Genomic DNA, 16,740 nt, shown 5'->3' with positions numbered 1-16,740 from the left:
CTGCAGCTTTTGACAGTATTCAAATTTACACGGCTATGAATATGCGTTTTCGCTCCGCACCGCTATGCGGTGCACACGTCGAGTTCTTACTCGATGTTAAGATTTAGCCTAACAGTTATATAAGTTAATATACGCGCCTTGGCATGATAATATTAATTTTTCTGAAAAGTTTTGCACTTGCGGCACAGAGGCTCCCATGGACAACGTCCATGCAGTTCACGCACGCCACGAGCAATCTGAAGTTCGAAAGCAAAATTCGGACTTCGGATTAGAATAAATTAACAATAAGAGAGAGATTATGCAACGAACTGTCAGAAAGACACATCAAGCCAAATGTACTTTAATTTAACAAACAAACAAATGCGTTCTTTTAACAATTTATAGTGTGTTAAAAGTAAACACATGCTTTAATATATCGTAAATATGAATGGCCAAAAGCTGCAGATTCTGTTCGGTCTCTGCCGTCAATCTGCCGTCAAACGTTAACAGATCCTGCTCGGTTTCTGCCGCCAATCCGCTGTCAGAGTCTGTTAGCAGGCTCTGCTGGCAGATCGCTATCCTAACGCGGACATAACGGATGCCAATTTGCTATCAACTTCTGCAGTAATCCGTTGCCAATCTGCTGGCAGATTGCACACATTTTGCTTACTGGGATCATTGAGGTTTGACAAGAGTGCTCCCTCTTTTTTTTACTACGATAATTTTTCATTATTGTTCAATCACAGACGTAGCAACGATTAATTAATTTTGTCTACAAAGATTGTAAGAGTTGGGAATACTATCCAGTAAAATGTTCATGAAAAATATTCATTTTCTCTCCAGCAACGTAGAAATGATCCTTGTACGCCTCTCTGAATATCGTCGCTCATTGATTTAGTTAATAGATATATTTATCTTACAGTCAATCGTTTAATGGAACTAATAAAAGCACGTCACTTACTTTACCTGTTGAATTTTACTGCTGGAATATAAAGCTACGTCATATTGTAGACTTGCACTACTGCCTCGTTTCGAGAAGACAGTAGAGGCTCGTAGCGGAGTTTTCAGGAACTAATTTCTAGTAATTCTTAGTACTCTGGGCATCTATCACGTAACTTTTCCCCTAGGATGGAAAATGACGTCACGGCCCTACTAGTGAATTAAAATTAGTTCCAGAAACCTCCGCTACGATCTTCGAGCGAGATGAGAAAATGTTTGAATTTCATCTTGCAAATAGCATTACTCAATAATAAATTAATGATTTTTGTATGTAAATAGTAAATGTAACGGCAAGATAAATGAATTTTTATTTTTAAGCACAATTTTCTAGCGGACAAGACAAATTGCATTACTTTCGTTTCAGATTGCGATATCGTCGAGTTATTGTAAATATTTCTTGTATTAGTTAATAAGTGCTGGTCAATGCGAAATTATTAATAAAATCTTTATTCAAATACGTCCGCAATACTGATAATCATCGAACAACGTAGTACTCGGGTATCGCGTTCGATTAAATTAGGTTAGGTTAGGATCGATCAGGCTAGGGAAGAAAATCAGTTTGCGACTCGTTTCGTTTGAAACTGTAAAATGAAATATATATTTCTGTTGCACGGAGAACTGAAAGGGCACAAGCACGACGAATGACGCGATAACAAAACAGTGGCAACGTAAATGCGAGGCTCGCGGCGGAACACCGTGAAACGAAGCCGGGGAAACTGGCACAGTACGTCTCACCATGAGCGCGTCTTTGCAACTTGTTCTTGTGAATCTTAACGCGACTACGACGTTCCCGATCGCGCACGTTATCTCTCTTCCGTTGCGTCGGCGGTTTCTGAAACAGATTGCACATTCGCAAGCTACCACGGCGGACAACGGGCCGCACGAACGAAGAGATGCCAAGGCCCATGGGGAAGACGAAAGCAGCACAGCACTGATGCGAATCGAGATCAACGAGTACCACTGATCGAACTCACTTTAATTTGACCGCGCACAAGGTTGCAAGATTTTCGGACTCGCCCGAGACGCGACGCAACCACCGTCGTTTTTCCTACAGTTAGGGGCAAGAGAGACAGGGGGTCTCTCTCTCTCTCTCTCTCGTTCTCTTTCCTGCGAAACTATTGTCTCCTAGATGCACAATTTTGTACTCGATACGTCGCGGGCAACACACGCTATCTTTGCATTTTTCTTTTTATCCGACAATTTCGAATAAAACGCGCGCTTGCGAGGTTAATTCGCGACCCGCCCGTCGGCGGAGATTCACAAGCCACTGAAACAGAAAACACTAATGTTGTCTCACTAATGTCAATGGCCGTCTTTTTCGCAACGCGCAACAACGTACGAACGTGACACGACGACGGCCGTCTCTCCTTCGATATCGGGAAAACGATTCTCGGCTAAGCACAAGCACTTGAAATTTCTGTACGATCTACGACCCTTCGACTGTTCCCCCGATCGTGTCATCGCTAAACGACCGACGTATCACAACACCATATTGCACGATAAACTGCACTCAACGAGAACGGGAAACCGGATTCTATACCGAGTACAAAACTCGTGAATTAAAAGCAGTCTAACCTCTCGGCCACATGCATGCATTCGAATTGCGACGTCAAACTTGTTATCGATTCAGCATCGAACTCTCGTTTGCTTTTCTTTTTTTTATCGGTCCACGGCTCTATGACCTGACTGATAAAAGCTTTTTTTTCCTTTTACTTTCGCTCTCCTCGGATACAGCGTTATCTCGTCGTTAACTCGTGCGTCACTGTAACATTACCGGACTCGCGGACCCCCGAATTTGATGTAGGTGAAGAACGGTATTAAGAAAATTGACACAATTTGTAATATTTTTTTTCTCTACATAAACTGCATCTATTTTGCCGTTCGAACACTACGTGTACTTAACCACTGCACCTTCGATCGGATTCAAGTATGGCAGAGAACCCTCTTTTTTTTTTTATCCCCTGTCAATCTCTGGAACGGATATAGAAATACGCTTTCCAGACATGTTCTCTCGAGTGCTCTCCATACTTGAATGGGGGAACACAATCACTTCCTTATTTTCCTCTCCTTTACATTTTCACTGTACACATATTCAAAGCTCATCTCTGTTTTGATACCACCAGACACTGTCCTTCAGAAAATCAGTCCCCACTGAAAAGGGCGGGTTGAGGGGGGGGGGGGGAGGAACGGGGGGCGAACTTTTGACGGTATTTTTACGGAGACACAGATGTAGTAAACTTTTGTTATACAGTAAACGAATTTTCGGTTCTCTTCCTGGATTTTGCTCCCTCACTGTCTTCACTCTTCCGGCACGGTCCGAACTATTAGAAAACTCGTCGTAACTATTCACGGATTATTTACTGCACAATCACTTAGAGCTTATGTCACACAAAAGAAATCTACAGGAATAAACAATCATGAAACAATTAATCATATAAATTTGCCATATATCAAATATACTCTCTAAACCAGGCCTTTCACATTCTTCGCCACTAAAGTTTTTATGAAAATTATATAGCATTCTTTTTAACACCATGCTTACATCATTGTAAAGCTATACTCAATGTACTTGCCATATTTAAAAAGTATTCTACTTGCAGATATATATATATATATATATATATAAACATTTGTAATTTTTTTTGTGCTAAAGCAATTGCTTGTATTCGGCAAAAAAAACTTCCTCATTACCCTCTCCAAGATATGAATCTGCGCATTTAGTTATATTTATGTGTACAGACATTTCAAAAGGTATTAATTTTGCATCTGCTAAACAATCGTATGCACACTTGTAAATGTGAAAGAACTGTGTACAATATCTATTATTATTATCAATATAATGTATGATGTATGTATATATATATATATAGTATGTGAGTGTGTATGTATGCATGTACGTGTATGTGTGTGTGTGTATATATATGTATACGTATATAATACAAATCAATCCTTGTACTACATCTTTAAAGTCGTCATAGCGTTACTTATAGTGATAACGATATCGATGTTCATATAATAACAATTCTATGCGGTCAAGGGTCTTGTCAATAGAAATTCTATCATCGGTAATCACTACAGATGCATGCCTAATAATCGTAGATTAACAGGGCGCAGTACCAAAGTTGCGATTTTTTCCGATAGAAAATAATCTAGTCTCTAAGCGTTTTAGCATCGATACCGACAATATACGATGACTGTACATGCTACTGAACGGCTGTACATGGCGAGAAATAGTCATGTCCTTCCGGAAAAGTATATCATACAAATTAAGATCACCGTAGAAAACTTAATATCTTTTTCACAATATTTCAGAATTGCATTATTGATTCGTTTATCGTTGAGCTTGATAACTGTATAAGAATCGACTCCCTGTAATCTCGCGCGACAATCACTCACGGCGCCGAGTGAGCTTCCAATAAGAATCTATCGAGACGTTTAAAATTGCGCGACTGAATGCAAATTTAATCGAACGCGGTAGACCCGAATCGGGCAATCGGGCGCCGCGAGTCCCGACTATCCGAGATACAATCGACAGATTTCTCAGCTTTCTGATTTCTAATGACAATGTAATGTACATTCGCGAGTACAAAAACAAAAGTATCTCTTCGAATAAAAATCACGATTCGTGACATCGACCGTCGTGATCGAATTCGTCGCATCTGGAAGCCAGTTGAAGGCAAAATACTTACATCGATCAAAAAAGACAAGTTTGTTTGTTTTCCTTCTCACGAAATTCTATGTATTGTTCCAGTAGTCGCGCGTTTGGATGATGGTATATACTCGATGAATAAAACCATCGCACTTACGATATAGAAAATACGGACACGAGACGAGACACTATAAGGTTTCCTTAGGCGCTACCACCCTTAACCACTACGATTACTAAATGATCTTCCTTAAGACTTTCATCGCTTAAACTAGGACACGTGCGTTTCAACAGTTCCGTCGAGAAAGCGCAAGGCGGAAAGGCGTACAGCACACCGGTACCCTCCGTGTCCTTGTTCAACAGCGATATCACACCAGCAGCTTCCTTCTGTTTCAAGTAGGAGACGAGGTTACGCAGCGGCCGAGTTTGCACGTTAGCGTCGTCGTTCGTAACCGCGGTGCTCGAACCGGCCAGACCGAGGAAGATAGCATGCGAGCTCGACGTCTGGATCCGTTTCGATACGTCGTCGAGCTTGGGCTGATCGAGACGCAATCGCTGCGTTATCCGCAGCATGTGCTTGCCCTCCTCGTCCTTCATGAGGGAATCGATTATCTCCGTTTCGCCATCGGTCAAGTGGAACTTGGCTGGGAACAGCGAGTTCTTCAGTATCAACGCGCCTTGCCACACCGCGATCGACTTGCGCGCGACGTCCGGTAGCGTGCGAGATGTCGAGAGCATTCCACCGCGGGTGTTCTCCGAGTCCGAGTCCGAGTCTATTTGCCGTCTACGTGGCGAGCGGGATCTCGATCGGTCGACGCCGGGTTCCCGCGACAGCGACCTCCGCAGTCCGCGCGGCGCTTCGTACTCCAATTCGGGTGGTGGTCTTCTGCTCGGCCAGTCCGCCTCGTCCCGCACGTAGCCCTCGGGATAAGAACCTCTGTAACCGCCACGCGTGCTGCCTCTTCTGTCGTGCCAGGGCGCGCTGCCTCTGCCGCCGCGGAAACCCCTCGGCCCGTAGCCGAATTCACCCTCCGGCCCGTACGGATCGTACTGCGACTCGTAATCGACGGGACGCGGTCTGAACTCGCTGCTCTCCTCGGAATACGGGCGAGGCTTGAAGCCGAAGCCCGGCGTAACGTCCGCGAAGTCGACTCTCAATCTGCGATCCGGCCCTCCGAGCGGGAAGCCACGCATCTCCTTCACGGCTGCTTGGGCAGCGTCGATCGAGTCGTAAAGTATGTAAGCGTTGCTGTCGCCCTTGATGTAGTCGATCTTCTTGATCGCGCCGAATCGGTCGAACTCGCGTTCCAGCTGCGGCACCGAGGTCCATGGCCCCAGGCCGCCTACCCATATTCTCGTGGTCGGGGTCGCCTTACCGTAACCGATCTTGCACTGGAACTTACCGATGTACTGACCCGAGAGTTCGACCTTGCACCTGTGCGCCATGTCCAGCGTCTGGAATCGCACGAAAGCGTACGCGTTACCGGTACCCGGTGGGGGACGCTTAATGTCGATGTCGTCGACGATGCCGTACTTGCTGAAGATACGACGTAGCTCCTCCTCGGTGATATTGATCTCCAGGTTACCGGCGAACAGCGTCCTAGTCGCGAGGGGGTCGTCCTCGGGCGACACGTGATGCAAGTAATTCGGGAACTTGTCCTTCTTGTTCTCCACGCGCTCGAATCCGTGTACCGGATGACGTATCATCATGTGCCGTGGTGGTCCGTAGTGATGAGGGGGACCCGGGTGAACGTGCGGCGGTCCGTGCGGGTGTATCGGCGGTCTGACGAATTCGTGGTGCGGCGGCGGGATCGTCTCGCGTCGCATCTCGCGGTGCGGCGGCAGGCCGACCGGCGGTCCGTAGACCCGCTCGTATCTCTCGAGCGGTCGGTGACGGTCCGTCGGCCCGGGCGAGCGAGGGTAGTACCTCTCGTAGTCCGGCGGCGTGATCGACCGCGGGCGACGGTAAGTCTCCGGTCGGTCGTACACTGGCTCCACCAAGGCCACCTTGTCGTACATGATGATGCGTGGCTTCGCGTGCTTGGCATCCCGGGCGTCCTCCGAGCTCCTGAAGCACACGTACGCGACACGCTCGTCCGGCTCGTGGGATATCTGAATGGAGAAGTCGCCGTACTTCTTGTACTCCCTGTACAGGGTGTCCTTGATGACCTCGTCGCTGGCCTTCGGATGGATGGAGCTGACGCACAGGACCTTATAGCTGTACGGCCGTTCCCGTGGCAGGTCGCGCGGCGCGCGGAGGTACTCGTCGCGGTGCGAGCTAGACTCGACGTAACGGGCGTGCGAAGAGGCGCGCGTCGGCGGACTGGGACTCCTAGCGCCCCGGCTACGACGCCGTATCCTTTCCGGAGTAATACGCTCGTCACTGGAATCGTCGTACCTACAAATCATACAAAATGTAGAAGCTTTAATGACGATGCACCGTCAGCGTCGCCGTGTGCAGCAACGAGGCCAACTTGTATCGCGCTTTCGCGTGACCGAGCAACGAGCGGGCGAAACGCAGTGGTAGCGGTAGTGGTAGTACTGGAACAGAACCGAGATAGCCAGAATACCTAATCGATATATTGCGTCGTTGTAAAAAAGATTCTAGAAATTTATTGCTCGATCCTTCTCCTCGCGAGCAGTATCAACGGGTATCGGAATCTACCAGCGGCTGCAGTGACATCTGGCACACTCTATGCACACACGCGCACGCACACACGCACGCACAGCCACATGTACACGTAAGATAAAAGAAAGAACCCACACGTCACTGACGCTACGTATGCAGATTCACCATCGATTTCCGTCACAATTCATCGATTCAACCATTGATTTCCGCCGTGGATGGAGGCTAGCGGGAGGAAACGCGGGGGGCGCGGGGAGGGGAAAACACGTGCGGGTGTAACTCGGAGAAGACCCGGGAGGACGCGCGTGAAGTTGCCGCCCAACGCGGCGGACGCGTACGGTCCTCGCGATCCCCGCGGGTCGCGATGCGACCGCCGGCGGAAGGCATCCTTACCGTCCCATCGAGGATCGGCTCCGTTTGACGCGAGGAGGCGGAGTGTCGCGACTCGAGCTCCTCTTCATGTTGTTGCGGATCTTGACCGTGATTTTGTGTCGATCGTCCCGCGGAATCCCAATCATCAACGCTGCTTGCCGCACCGTAACTCAACGAGGAACAAGAAAACTGAAAGAAACGAGGCGGAGGAGGAGAGGCGCGCCCGCGAGACTCGTGCCAGCGGACGCAGTTCGCGCGGCCAGGCCAATCGTTGGAGCGCGATCTTTCCGCCACCGTTCGCCGCTCGGACCCTCGCTCCTTCGCCGCAACGAACGCACGAAATGGCGGCCGTCCTGCCCGCTGCCGCCACCGCCGCCACCGTCGCCGTCGCTCCTTTATTCTCGAATTATCTCGACTCGATTCTCGCTCGCGCGCGCGACGGACTTCTCCCCGCGGTGGATTCGCTCGCGGCTCACGCCGGTCTCTCCGGTCGTCTCGAAAACGGAAAAAGAAAAAAGAAAAGAGACTACTCGGAGGAAACTATCACGCAGTGAATCACGCTCGGGGTGTACGGGCATACAAACGCGCTCCTGCGAGAGTGGGGGGACGAAACTTTGTGCCATCTGGGCATCTATCACGTAACTTTTCCCCTAGGATGAAAAATGAAAATTTCTTCATCCCAGCAGCAAATCGTAACGTAAAAGTTCACGCGAAATTTTCATTTTTCATTTTCCACCCTAGGGGAAAAGTTACGTGATAGCAGAGAGAAGCCTGAGAGCGGTCACGCTCGCGTTTTAACTGTAACGCCTCAAACGTGGACATTGAAGTGATTGAAATGATTCTGTCTTTATTGCTCACTGAATATTGAATAAAGATAGAATGACGCCGCGAGCGTTGGGAGCGTCAAGTGGAACGCATATGTCCACGTTTGAGCGTTACAGTTAAGGGGAAGCTGGAGTTGCTAGTGAACTATTTTTTCACTATAGCGATGGTAATTGCAGTTTCGAAAATTCTCTTTATTGCTTGTGCAGAATAAAAAATCCTTTTCCACAAATGAAGTACAGATAGAAAGAAAGCTCGCTCTATAGGACTTTATATTCAAAATGGAAAAAAGTTAAAAACTTGCATTTGTCTTTTCTAACTTTTTTCCATTTTGAGTATAAAGTCCTGTAGAGCGGACTTTCTTTCTATCTATACTTCATTTGTGGAAAAGGATTTTTTATTCTGCACAAGCAATAAAGAGAATTTTCGAAACTGCAATTACCATCGCTATAGTGAAAAAATAGTTCTCCTTAAAGGGATGCTGGAGTTACTAGTGAACTATTTTTTCACTATAGCGATGGTAATTGCAGTTTCGAAAATTCTCTTTATTGCTTGTGCAGAATAAAAAATCCTTTTCCACAAATGAAGTATAGATAGAAAGAAAGCCCGCTCTACAGGACTTTATATTCAAAATGGAAAAAAGTTAGAAAAGACAAATGCAAGTTTTTAACTTTTTTCCATTTTGAGTAGAAAGTCCTGTAGAGCGGGCTTTCTTTCTCTCTATACTTCATTCGTGGAAAAGGATTTTTTATTCTGCACAAGCAATAAAGAGAATTTTCGAAACTGCAATTACCATCGCTGTAGTGAAAAAACAGTTCACTAGCAACTCCAGCTTTCCCTTAAGGAGAACTATTTTTTCACTATAGCGATGGTAATTGCAGTTTCGAAAATTCTCTTTATTGCTTGTGCAGAATAAAAAATCCTTTTCCACAAATGAAGTATAGATAGAAAGAAAGCCCGCTCTACAGGACTTTATATTCAAAATGGAAAAAAGTTAGAAAAGACAAATGCAAGTTTTTAACTTTTTTCCATTTTGAGTAGAAAGTCCTGTAGAGCGGGCTTTCTTTCTCTCTATACTTCATTCGTGGAAAAGGATTTTTTATTCTGCACAAGCAATAAAGAGAATTTTCGAAACTGCAATTACCATCGCTGTAGTGAAAAAACAGTTCACTAGCAACTCCAGCTTCCCCTTAAGGAGAACTATTTTTTCACTATAGCGATGGTAATTGCAGTTTCGAAAATTCTCTTTATTGCTTGTGCAGAATAAAAAATCCTTTTCCACAAATGAAGTACAGATAGAAAGAAAGCTCGCTCTACAGGACTTTATATTCAAAATGGAAAAAAGTTAGAAAAGACAAATGCAAGTTTTTAACTTTTTTCCATTTTGAGTAGAAAGTCCTGTAGAGCGGACTTTCTTTCTATCTATACTTCATTTGTGGAAAAGGATTTTTTATTCTGCACAAGCAATACAGAGAATTTTCGAAACTGCAATTACCATCGCTATAGTGAAAAAATAGTTCACTAGCAGCTCCAGCATCCCCTTAAAACGCGAGCGTGACCGCTCTCAGGCTTCTCTCTGGTGATAGATGCCCTGGGGACGGAAACCTGCTCAGTTGAGGAACTAAAATATAAATGCGATGCATCATATTTTCCAATAAACTGTCGGATTTAATATTCGATGCGATAAAAAAATCTGATGCACAACTGCACCCTAATGCACATATTCGCACGTAACGTTTATTCTTATGCTAACGTTCCATCACACTCTTCCTCGTAATTTCAGCTGAAAGATGTTCAAACAATTGTTTACACGCCATATTGAGAGACAGATGTTGCGGAGCAAGCGCCATCTGGACACGATCTCTGTCATTGACATAGGAATATATAGACGGAGCCTTTTACGAGGGGAAGCTGAGATTAGCGGTAAGGGGAGAGCACTGGCACTTCGTGTAACTTCGGCTGTTCGGGTATGTTCGGTTCCACTAGTGATATATATATATATATGTACGATGAGTTATTGTGTTGTGTCGGAATGTAGCAATCGCATTAATGCAAAAAGGAAAAATTGGCAATAACGTATGAAAGAAAATAATGGTCCGAAAATTTCTTTTCATCTGTAAGTAAAACATACAATTGTAGGTTATACACAATGCCGGTAAAACGTTTCAGATATTGTTATGTGTTTATTATTATTTAAATTTATTATTATTGTGTTAAGAAAGAATTTTGGCTTGTTTATTATTATATTCATATGAACAATTGTTCGATAACAGTTTTTCATTTATAGTTTTTATTAATTCATATATTAATATTAAATATATGAATTATAATCTGAACCGTTTCTATATCTGAAACGTTTTACCGGCATTGTGTATAACCTACAATTGTATGTATTTTACTTACAGATGAAAAGAAATTTTCGGATCATTTTCTTTCATAAGTTGTTGCCAATTTTTCCTTTTTGCATTAATGCGATTGCTACATTCCGACACAACACAATAACTCATCGTACATGTAATTTCAGTATCATAACTCTACAAAACTTTATCGAGTATCATTCGGGCGATGTCGAGAACAGCCAAACTCGCCCGATTTGCCAGCAGCCTCTCCTTACCGCAAATCTCATAACCCCCCTTGCTTAAGTTCGTAGCATAGGCTCGTCCATATATTCCTATGTCAATGATCTCTGTCTAAAATATAATTGGACAAACAGATGTAAAGAGATCAACCAATGGCGTTTCGAATCAAAGAGGCGTCATCTCGCTGCGTAGAATATGATTGGCGGTGACTAAAGGAAGTTAAGTGCAGCACTCTCTGTAACTAGCATCTTCTCAATGTTTTTATTACACGACAATTTGAATTTCGTAACTGTCAAAGCAGTTCAACACCGCTCACGATAAGCTTATCAGTCGTGGAATAAATCGACAGAGACTGGTTCGATGTCAACATCGATACTGTCCGTTCAATTTGCTACGTTCAACAATAAAACATATAAAGTAAAAATTATTATACATAAAGAATTGTTCCATTATCGTTAAATGTTTCGGAGCAGATTGAGATGCTGTCGACTGCGAAAGCGAAAGGTGGCCTGTTTCTCGCCTCATCCCTCTGCGATGGTCTCGAGGACAATAACATAAGGTGAAGACGATGACAAATATAAATAAATATCCAGCGCTTTGCGATTTGCATTTCCCCTCGAGAACGTAGGATTGATTCGCGAATTTCTACAGGCAAGTGGCAACCCTCCTGTTAAATAAGGACGCGGATCCCAATATTTTAATTCCCACGCACGGAGTCACTCCGTTTCACCTAGTCATCGGCAATGACTCGGAAGAGTTCGCTGAGGAAGTCACTAAACTATTCTTACGTCACGGCGGCAATCCCAATGTCAGGTAAAATCGTTATTAATTCATCGTAAATCATGTAATTATAAATTACAGTCATAATATGCAATAAATGGATACTTAATCCTCAGGTCGAACGACGGAATGACTCCCGTTCATGTGGCAGCGGCCTGGGGAAGATCGAGTATATTGGAGTTGCTCTTAGCAAACGGTGGTGATCCGTTGCGCTTGGACAACGATGGACGCACTCCGTTTCATTATGCTTTTGACGAGAAGTACTTCAAAGTTATAACATTGCTCTCGAAGTATTGCGAGAACATTCAGGACAAGGATGACGAGCCGAAGTATAATATGGTACTAGGTAAGCGTTCTCTTTAACTTCATGAATTTCTGTTCTTGAATTTTGTAATCGCTCATAACTTGTTGTTCGCTTTTAACGTTGCAGATAAAGTTTTAATTAGCAACGGGGATATAATTGCCGAATATGTTGCATCAAAAGACGCAGCGGTACGTGTAGATATAGGTAATATGACAAGGAGGATCGTGCTTACTGATCTTTCCAATTGTAAATCGAGTTCCCCCTCAATCAACGTAGTATTGAGCAGCGTGTCGAGTACATGTGATATTACTGAAACTGAGTACAAATCATTGAGCAGTGTAAGCGAACGTCCCTTCAGAATTGATAGCGCAACAATTGCTCAAACGCTGAATGATCTTTCGCAAACCGATAAGAAGGTAACGTCGAGCTGCTCATTCACTGATCTCGACTTTGACTTCGCAAATCTCTGTCTTACTGACGTCATGCGAAAGGAAAAGTGCTTCGTCAGTCAGATCATTAATCATCTCTCGACGTCGCTAGCAAGCGACCGCAGCGTTAATGAGACTCTGCACAACTACAAGAAGATCAAGCAAGAGGAAGACACAAGCGAGCTCGACAGGTCGTTCCTACTCGACGAAGATGCGTCATTTCACAAATGTGACTATTACAGGAAGCCAAAGGGTTTCTCGCCCAAATTAAAGAACAATCGCACTCCCACTGTGAAAAGGTGGTCGAAGCGCGGTACGCAAAGCGCCTGCAAAAAGAAGTGCAAGATGTTGGATAAAGCGCCCGCTTGCGCTTTGGATAACTCGATAATCAGCATGTCACCAAACTTTCATACACCAAATCATAAAAGGAAAAGGAACATCGCCAAGACTCCGTTGACACCGTCGCACATTTTCAATGACTCTATCATTAGCAGGTCGCCTAACTTCGCGACGCCCATCTGCGCGTGCAGGACAAGAAATCTAGCGAGATCATCGCACGTCAGCGACTATTTTCCCTCGAGGAAGGTGTTCAAGACGCCCCACGAGCACGAAGATCGATATGTCGAGTTCAATCAGTCGAATTTAATCAAGAAGCGTATTGCTCAGTCAACGCCAAGGAGGAGGAAAAAATCGATATACAAGCTTCATTCTGCTAGGAAAAGATTCGAGTTTCATCGGCACGAGGGCGACATCGTTTCCGACGAGTTCACTACCAGTAGCTCGTTAAAGCCGGTCAACTTGGATAAAACTATTTTCTCAGCCGAGGAGGTGACTTGTCATGCTACTGTTGATTCGTGCAGCGAATATCCATCGTTATATTCTCAGGAGCCTTCGCAGCACAATTATAGTAATCAATTGACGATGCAGCTGAGTGAAAAAAAATATAACAAAGGTAGTATAATGCGTAACGACAATTTGAATCAGCTAAACAAAATAGATCAAGTAGATCTGAGCAACAGTTTCAATCAAACGGAGAGAGAGAATGAATTCGCTAACAGTTTCGGCGACGATAAAAGATACATCAAATCCGAGAATAATCAAATGGACGCTGAACTTATAAAAGTCAGAAGAGATTTATTTAAAACTGATAACGCACTGGAAGCGATTGATACTTCCGTCAATAATGTTAAATCTGCACGTACGACCGACTGCGTTGACTGTGATACAAAGAAACTATTAAACGAGGATCTAAATATGAATATAAATAAGACTTGTAAGCACGAGAAAAATTGGTGCGATGATAAATTTCACGAAAATCCGTCACATAAATCAGTTGCAGAGAATAATCCGCCGCTCACCTGCAGACCCCTAAATTTACCCGCGATGTGTGAGAAACAAGTACATTTATCGGATCTCCTGCGATCAAGTTCCTTGAAGATAGCCAGGGACAGCAGTGATTCCAAGAGGACAGAAAATCTGCCCCGAGCCAAAGATTTCGATCTAAACATGTGCAACGTTGAAAAGAATTCGTGAGTACGGTGTAGCATTCTATCTGTTCCTTAATGACCGTATTCTTCAATAGGGTACAATAATTTTCATGTGCACTATAGGTCTCTGCTCTCGTACATTAGTACTCAAGAGGAATACAAGTACGAGGATCTGGAAGAAGGCGTGATTTTATTGGAACGGCGACTTTGCGTTACTCCGTTTAGGTGAGTGTAAGTTTTCCAGTGTAATTTTTATTCTTTCCCTTTATTGAATCGCGCGAATTTTTAAATTGATGCATTTATATGCTCGATGCTTTGTTAGACTCGGTGCTTTGTTAGACGATCAAGCTTATGAACAATTTAATCTTATCTTCAGTAACTTCAGTGATAGCGAATGCGATGTCAAGAGTGGAACAGCTACACCTGATGGTAAGCTCTAGCAAGACTTTCACCATGTTATATCGCTATAGTATTCTATAGATTTGCTCAAAAATTATTTTGCTGTCAGATGCTGCCAGTGCGTCTTGCCACAGTTTACCGAAGGAACTGGTAATCATGGATGACGCCACTCTTAGAAGAGAACTTGAACGGCTGGGCACCCAACCTGGACCGATCACCAGTACAACGAGGCAAGTTTATCTGAATCGTCTTATGCGCCTGAGGAACGTCCAAGATAACGCCGTTCCGTCAACAATCTCGCCAAGTACCTCGGCGACATCTGCGGCACCGAGCAACCAGGTGCAAATCCCGCCGCATTTGCAGCTCGGAGATTGGTTAAATCATCTGGATACCTACAAGAGCTGGGAGAGGCAGGCGTTTCAAGCGTTTGCGTCGCCGGATCCGACTCGGAGGTGGCGCGAGAGCACGTCGAAGACATCCTTCACCTACCTGCTGTTGGACCCGCGCGTGACGCAAGACTTGCCAAATCGTTGCACTGGTCTCGCCGAGTCCGAGACGTGGTCGATCTTCCTCAACGCTATATTTTACGTCGGGAAGGGCAAGCGTTCCAGACCTTTCGCGCATCTCTACGACGCTTTCAACACGTGGGTAGGGAAACCAGTTAGCACCAACAAGAAGATCAGCCGCATTCTTGATATATGGAACAGCGATCACGGTGTGATCTGCCTGCACGTCTTCCAAAATGTTATTCCGGTTGAAGCCTACACGAGGGAAGCCGTCATGATAGACGCGATAGGTAAGGAGCAGCTGGAGAATTGCAAGGGTGGCGAGTACTACGGCATCGCAGCCACGTGGAGCATTCAACAGAAGCAGGAATTCGGTAGATATTTGTTGTACAAAGCTCTGCAAATTCTACTGCACGAGGGGGAGAGCCAGTTGCTTCCCTGCAATTTGTAGTAATCGAGCATGCATAATAAGTTGACGAAGGCAGATGTGATATGACAAATTAATTGAAATATCGTGCCAAAGATTCTATGTAGACATCAATATAGCAATTAATTGTGTATAAAATTTGATCAAGTAATGAAAGTTATGTTGCCGCGTGTGTGTGTGTGTGTGTGTGCCGATTAATTATGATGTTGGAGTATAATTACAGGCAATTTGATAAAACATGTATATAGATATATGTAAGATATTTTCAAAGAAGAAGAGACATCAAGGAGCGTTAGTTTGAAAAAGTGAGTTACATCACAAGTGGAGCACATACATGTAATGTAAATATAATATAATAATGACTAATGAATATATTTATGTAATTTTTAAAATATTTAAATGTGAAATAATAATATATGTAATCATGTGAATTCTTAAAGAAATTAATAAAGATATATGAGCGATTTATTTTTATAAACGGATGCAACGATTATTTTTGTACAATATTTATTAATGCACGTTTCCTCGGAGATGACTACACATGCGAAGGTTTAAATAAAGTATGCTCATAAAATCTCTGAAGAATTACAAATACGGCCTATCTGGTACTGTCTTTCTCGCCTTTTTGTCTCTGCTTCTAGGGTACCACCTATGTTTAGTGGTATATGTAACTCTTGCCAGTTCTTCCACAACCTCGAATGGTTTTTTACGCCAAAAGACTTCCCCGACCTCTTTGTTCCCGATACGCAACACATTAGCGTCAGATTTCTCTTCTGGCAGCGGTAATGAGCACTCGTATGGGAACGGCTGCTCCGGATGCCAACAGACAACCATAGTATCATCCTCCATAAATATCACCGCCTCCGAAGGAAGAGTACTGTACTTGGCATGTCTCGTGGAAGAACAGACGCAAGCTCGAACTGCACGCAACACGGGATTCATCTGTGAGAAGAAATAATGACGGATTAATAATTAATTAATCTCAATTTCAATTTTCATTATCAATCAACATTTCATTCGTGAGACTTTTCAATTTATAACGTCAAAATCTTTTGCAATGATATTTTTGTTTATTTAACATTTTTATGAAAGTCACATTAATTTATATCTTACTGTACGTTTATTTTCTCCCCGTGTTTATAAATCGGTTTGATCCTAACCTCGTTAAACAGTCCTCTCGCTTATTGGTTGATCTCGACCATTGACATTAGAATACATAGACGGAGCCTTCTCAGAGGGGAAGCTGTAAATGCGGTAAGGGAGGTGTGCACGAACTTCGGGTAATTCCGTGGTTAGCGGTTCGGTTATGTTCGGCGTTGCATGACAATTCCATCGACATCAGCAATTCGCAATGAGATTTTTATGGAAATGTTTGAAGAACATTTA

At 44.0% G+C, this 16,740-nt stretch overlaps 3 protein-coding genes across 5 annotated transcripts; 1 reads left to right on the top strand and 2 right to left on the bottom strand.

Annotated features, from left to right (window-relative positions):
• Window positions 1-1,547: 1,547 nt before the first annotated feature.
• LOC105278756 (RNA-binding protein spenito) lies at window positions 1,548-8,311 on the bottom strand. Its single transcript, XM_011338069.3, has 2 exons — window positions 7,644-8,311; window positions 1,548-7,022 (listed from the first exon to the last, which is right to left on the bottom strand). The coding sequence occupies exons 1-2, from the start codon at window positions 7,766-7,768 to the stop codon at window positions 4,829-4,831; spliced, it is 2,319 nt and encodes a 772-aa protein (XP_011336371.1). The 5' UTR covers window positions 7,769-8,311; the 3' UTR covers window positions 1,548-4,828.
• Window positions 8,312-9,994: 1,683 nt separating this feature from the next.
• Window positions 9,995-15,724, top strand: LOC105278757. The gene is made up of 8 exons (XM_020031437.2): window positions 9,995-10,174; window positions 11,497-11,582; window positions 11,675-11,836; window positions 11,920-12,149; window positions 12,234-14,064; window positions 14,146-14,247; window positions 14,399-14,451; window positions 14,531-15,724. Exons 2-8 carry the CDS (start codon window positions 11,503-11,505, stop codon window positions 15,376-15,378), a joined length of 3,306 nt encoding a protein of 1,101 aa, XP_019886996.2. The 5' UTR covers window positions 9,995-10,174; window positions 11,497-11,502; the 3' UTR covers window positions 15,379-15,724.
• A 120-nt stretch (window positions 15,725-15,844) lies between these two features.
• LOC105278760 (39S ribosomal protein L42, mitochondrial) lies at window positions 15,845-16,607 on the bottom strand. 3 transcript variants are annotated; one of them, XM_011338074.3, is made up of 2 exons: window positions 16,515-16,607; window positions 15,845-16,296 (listed from the first exon to the last, which is right to left on the bottom strand). In XM_011338074.3, the coding sequence occupies exon 2, from the start codon at window positions 16,294-16,296 to the stop codon at window positions 15,940-15,942; it is 357 nt and encodes a 118-aa protein (XP_011336376.1). In that variant the 5' UTR covers window positions 16,515-16,607; the 3' UTR covers window positions 15,845-15,939. The 3 variants fall into 3 exon arrangements, with proteins under 3 accessions (XP_011336376.1, XP_011336374.1, XP_011336375.1); XM_011338072.2 differs by having other exon boundaries at window positions 16,468-16,576; XM_011338073.2 differs by having other exon boundaries at window positions 16,473-16,570.
• Window positions 16,608-16,740: the final 133 nt, after the last annotated feature.

The sequence above is a fragment of the Ooceraea biroi genome, chromosome 11 (genome assembly GCF_003672135.1).
Source record: "Ooceraea biroi isolate clonal line C1 chromosome 11, Obir_v5.4, whole genome shotgun sequence".
Lineage (NCBI taxonomy): Eukaryota > Metazoa > Arthropoda > Insecta > Hymenoptera > Formicidae > Ooceraea > Ooceraea biroi.
Note: the sequence above shows the minus strand (reverse complement) of the source record. Positions and strands in the feature narration are given on the sequence as shown.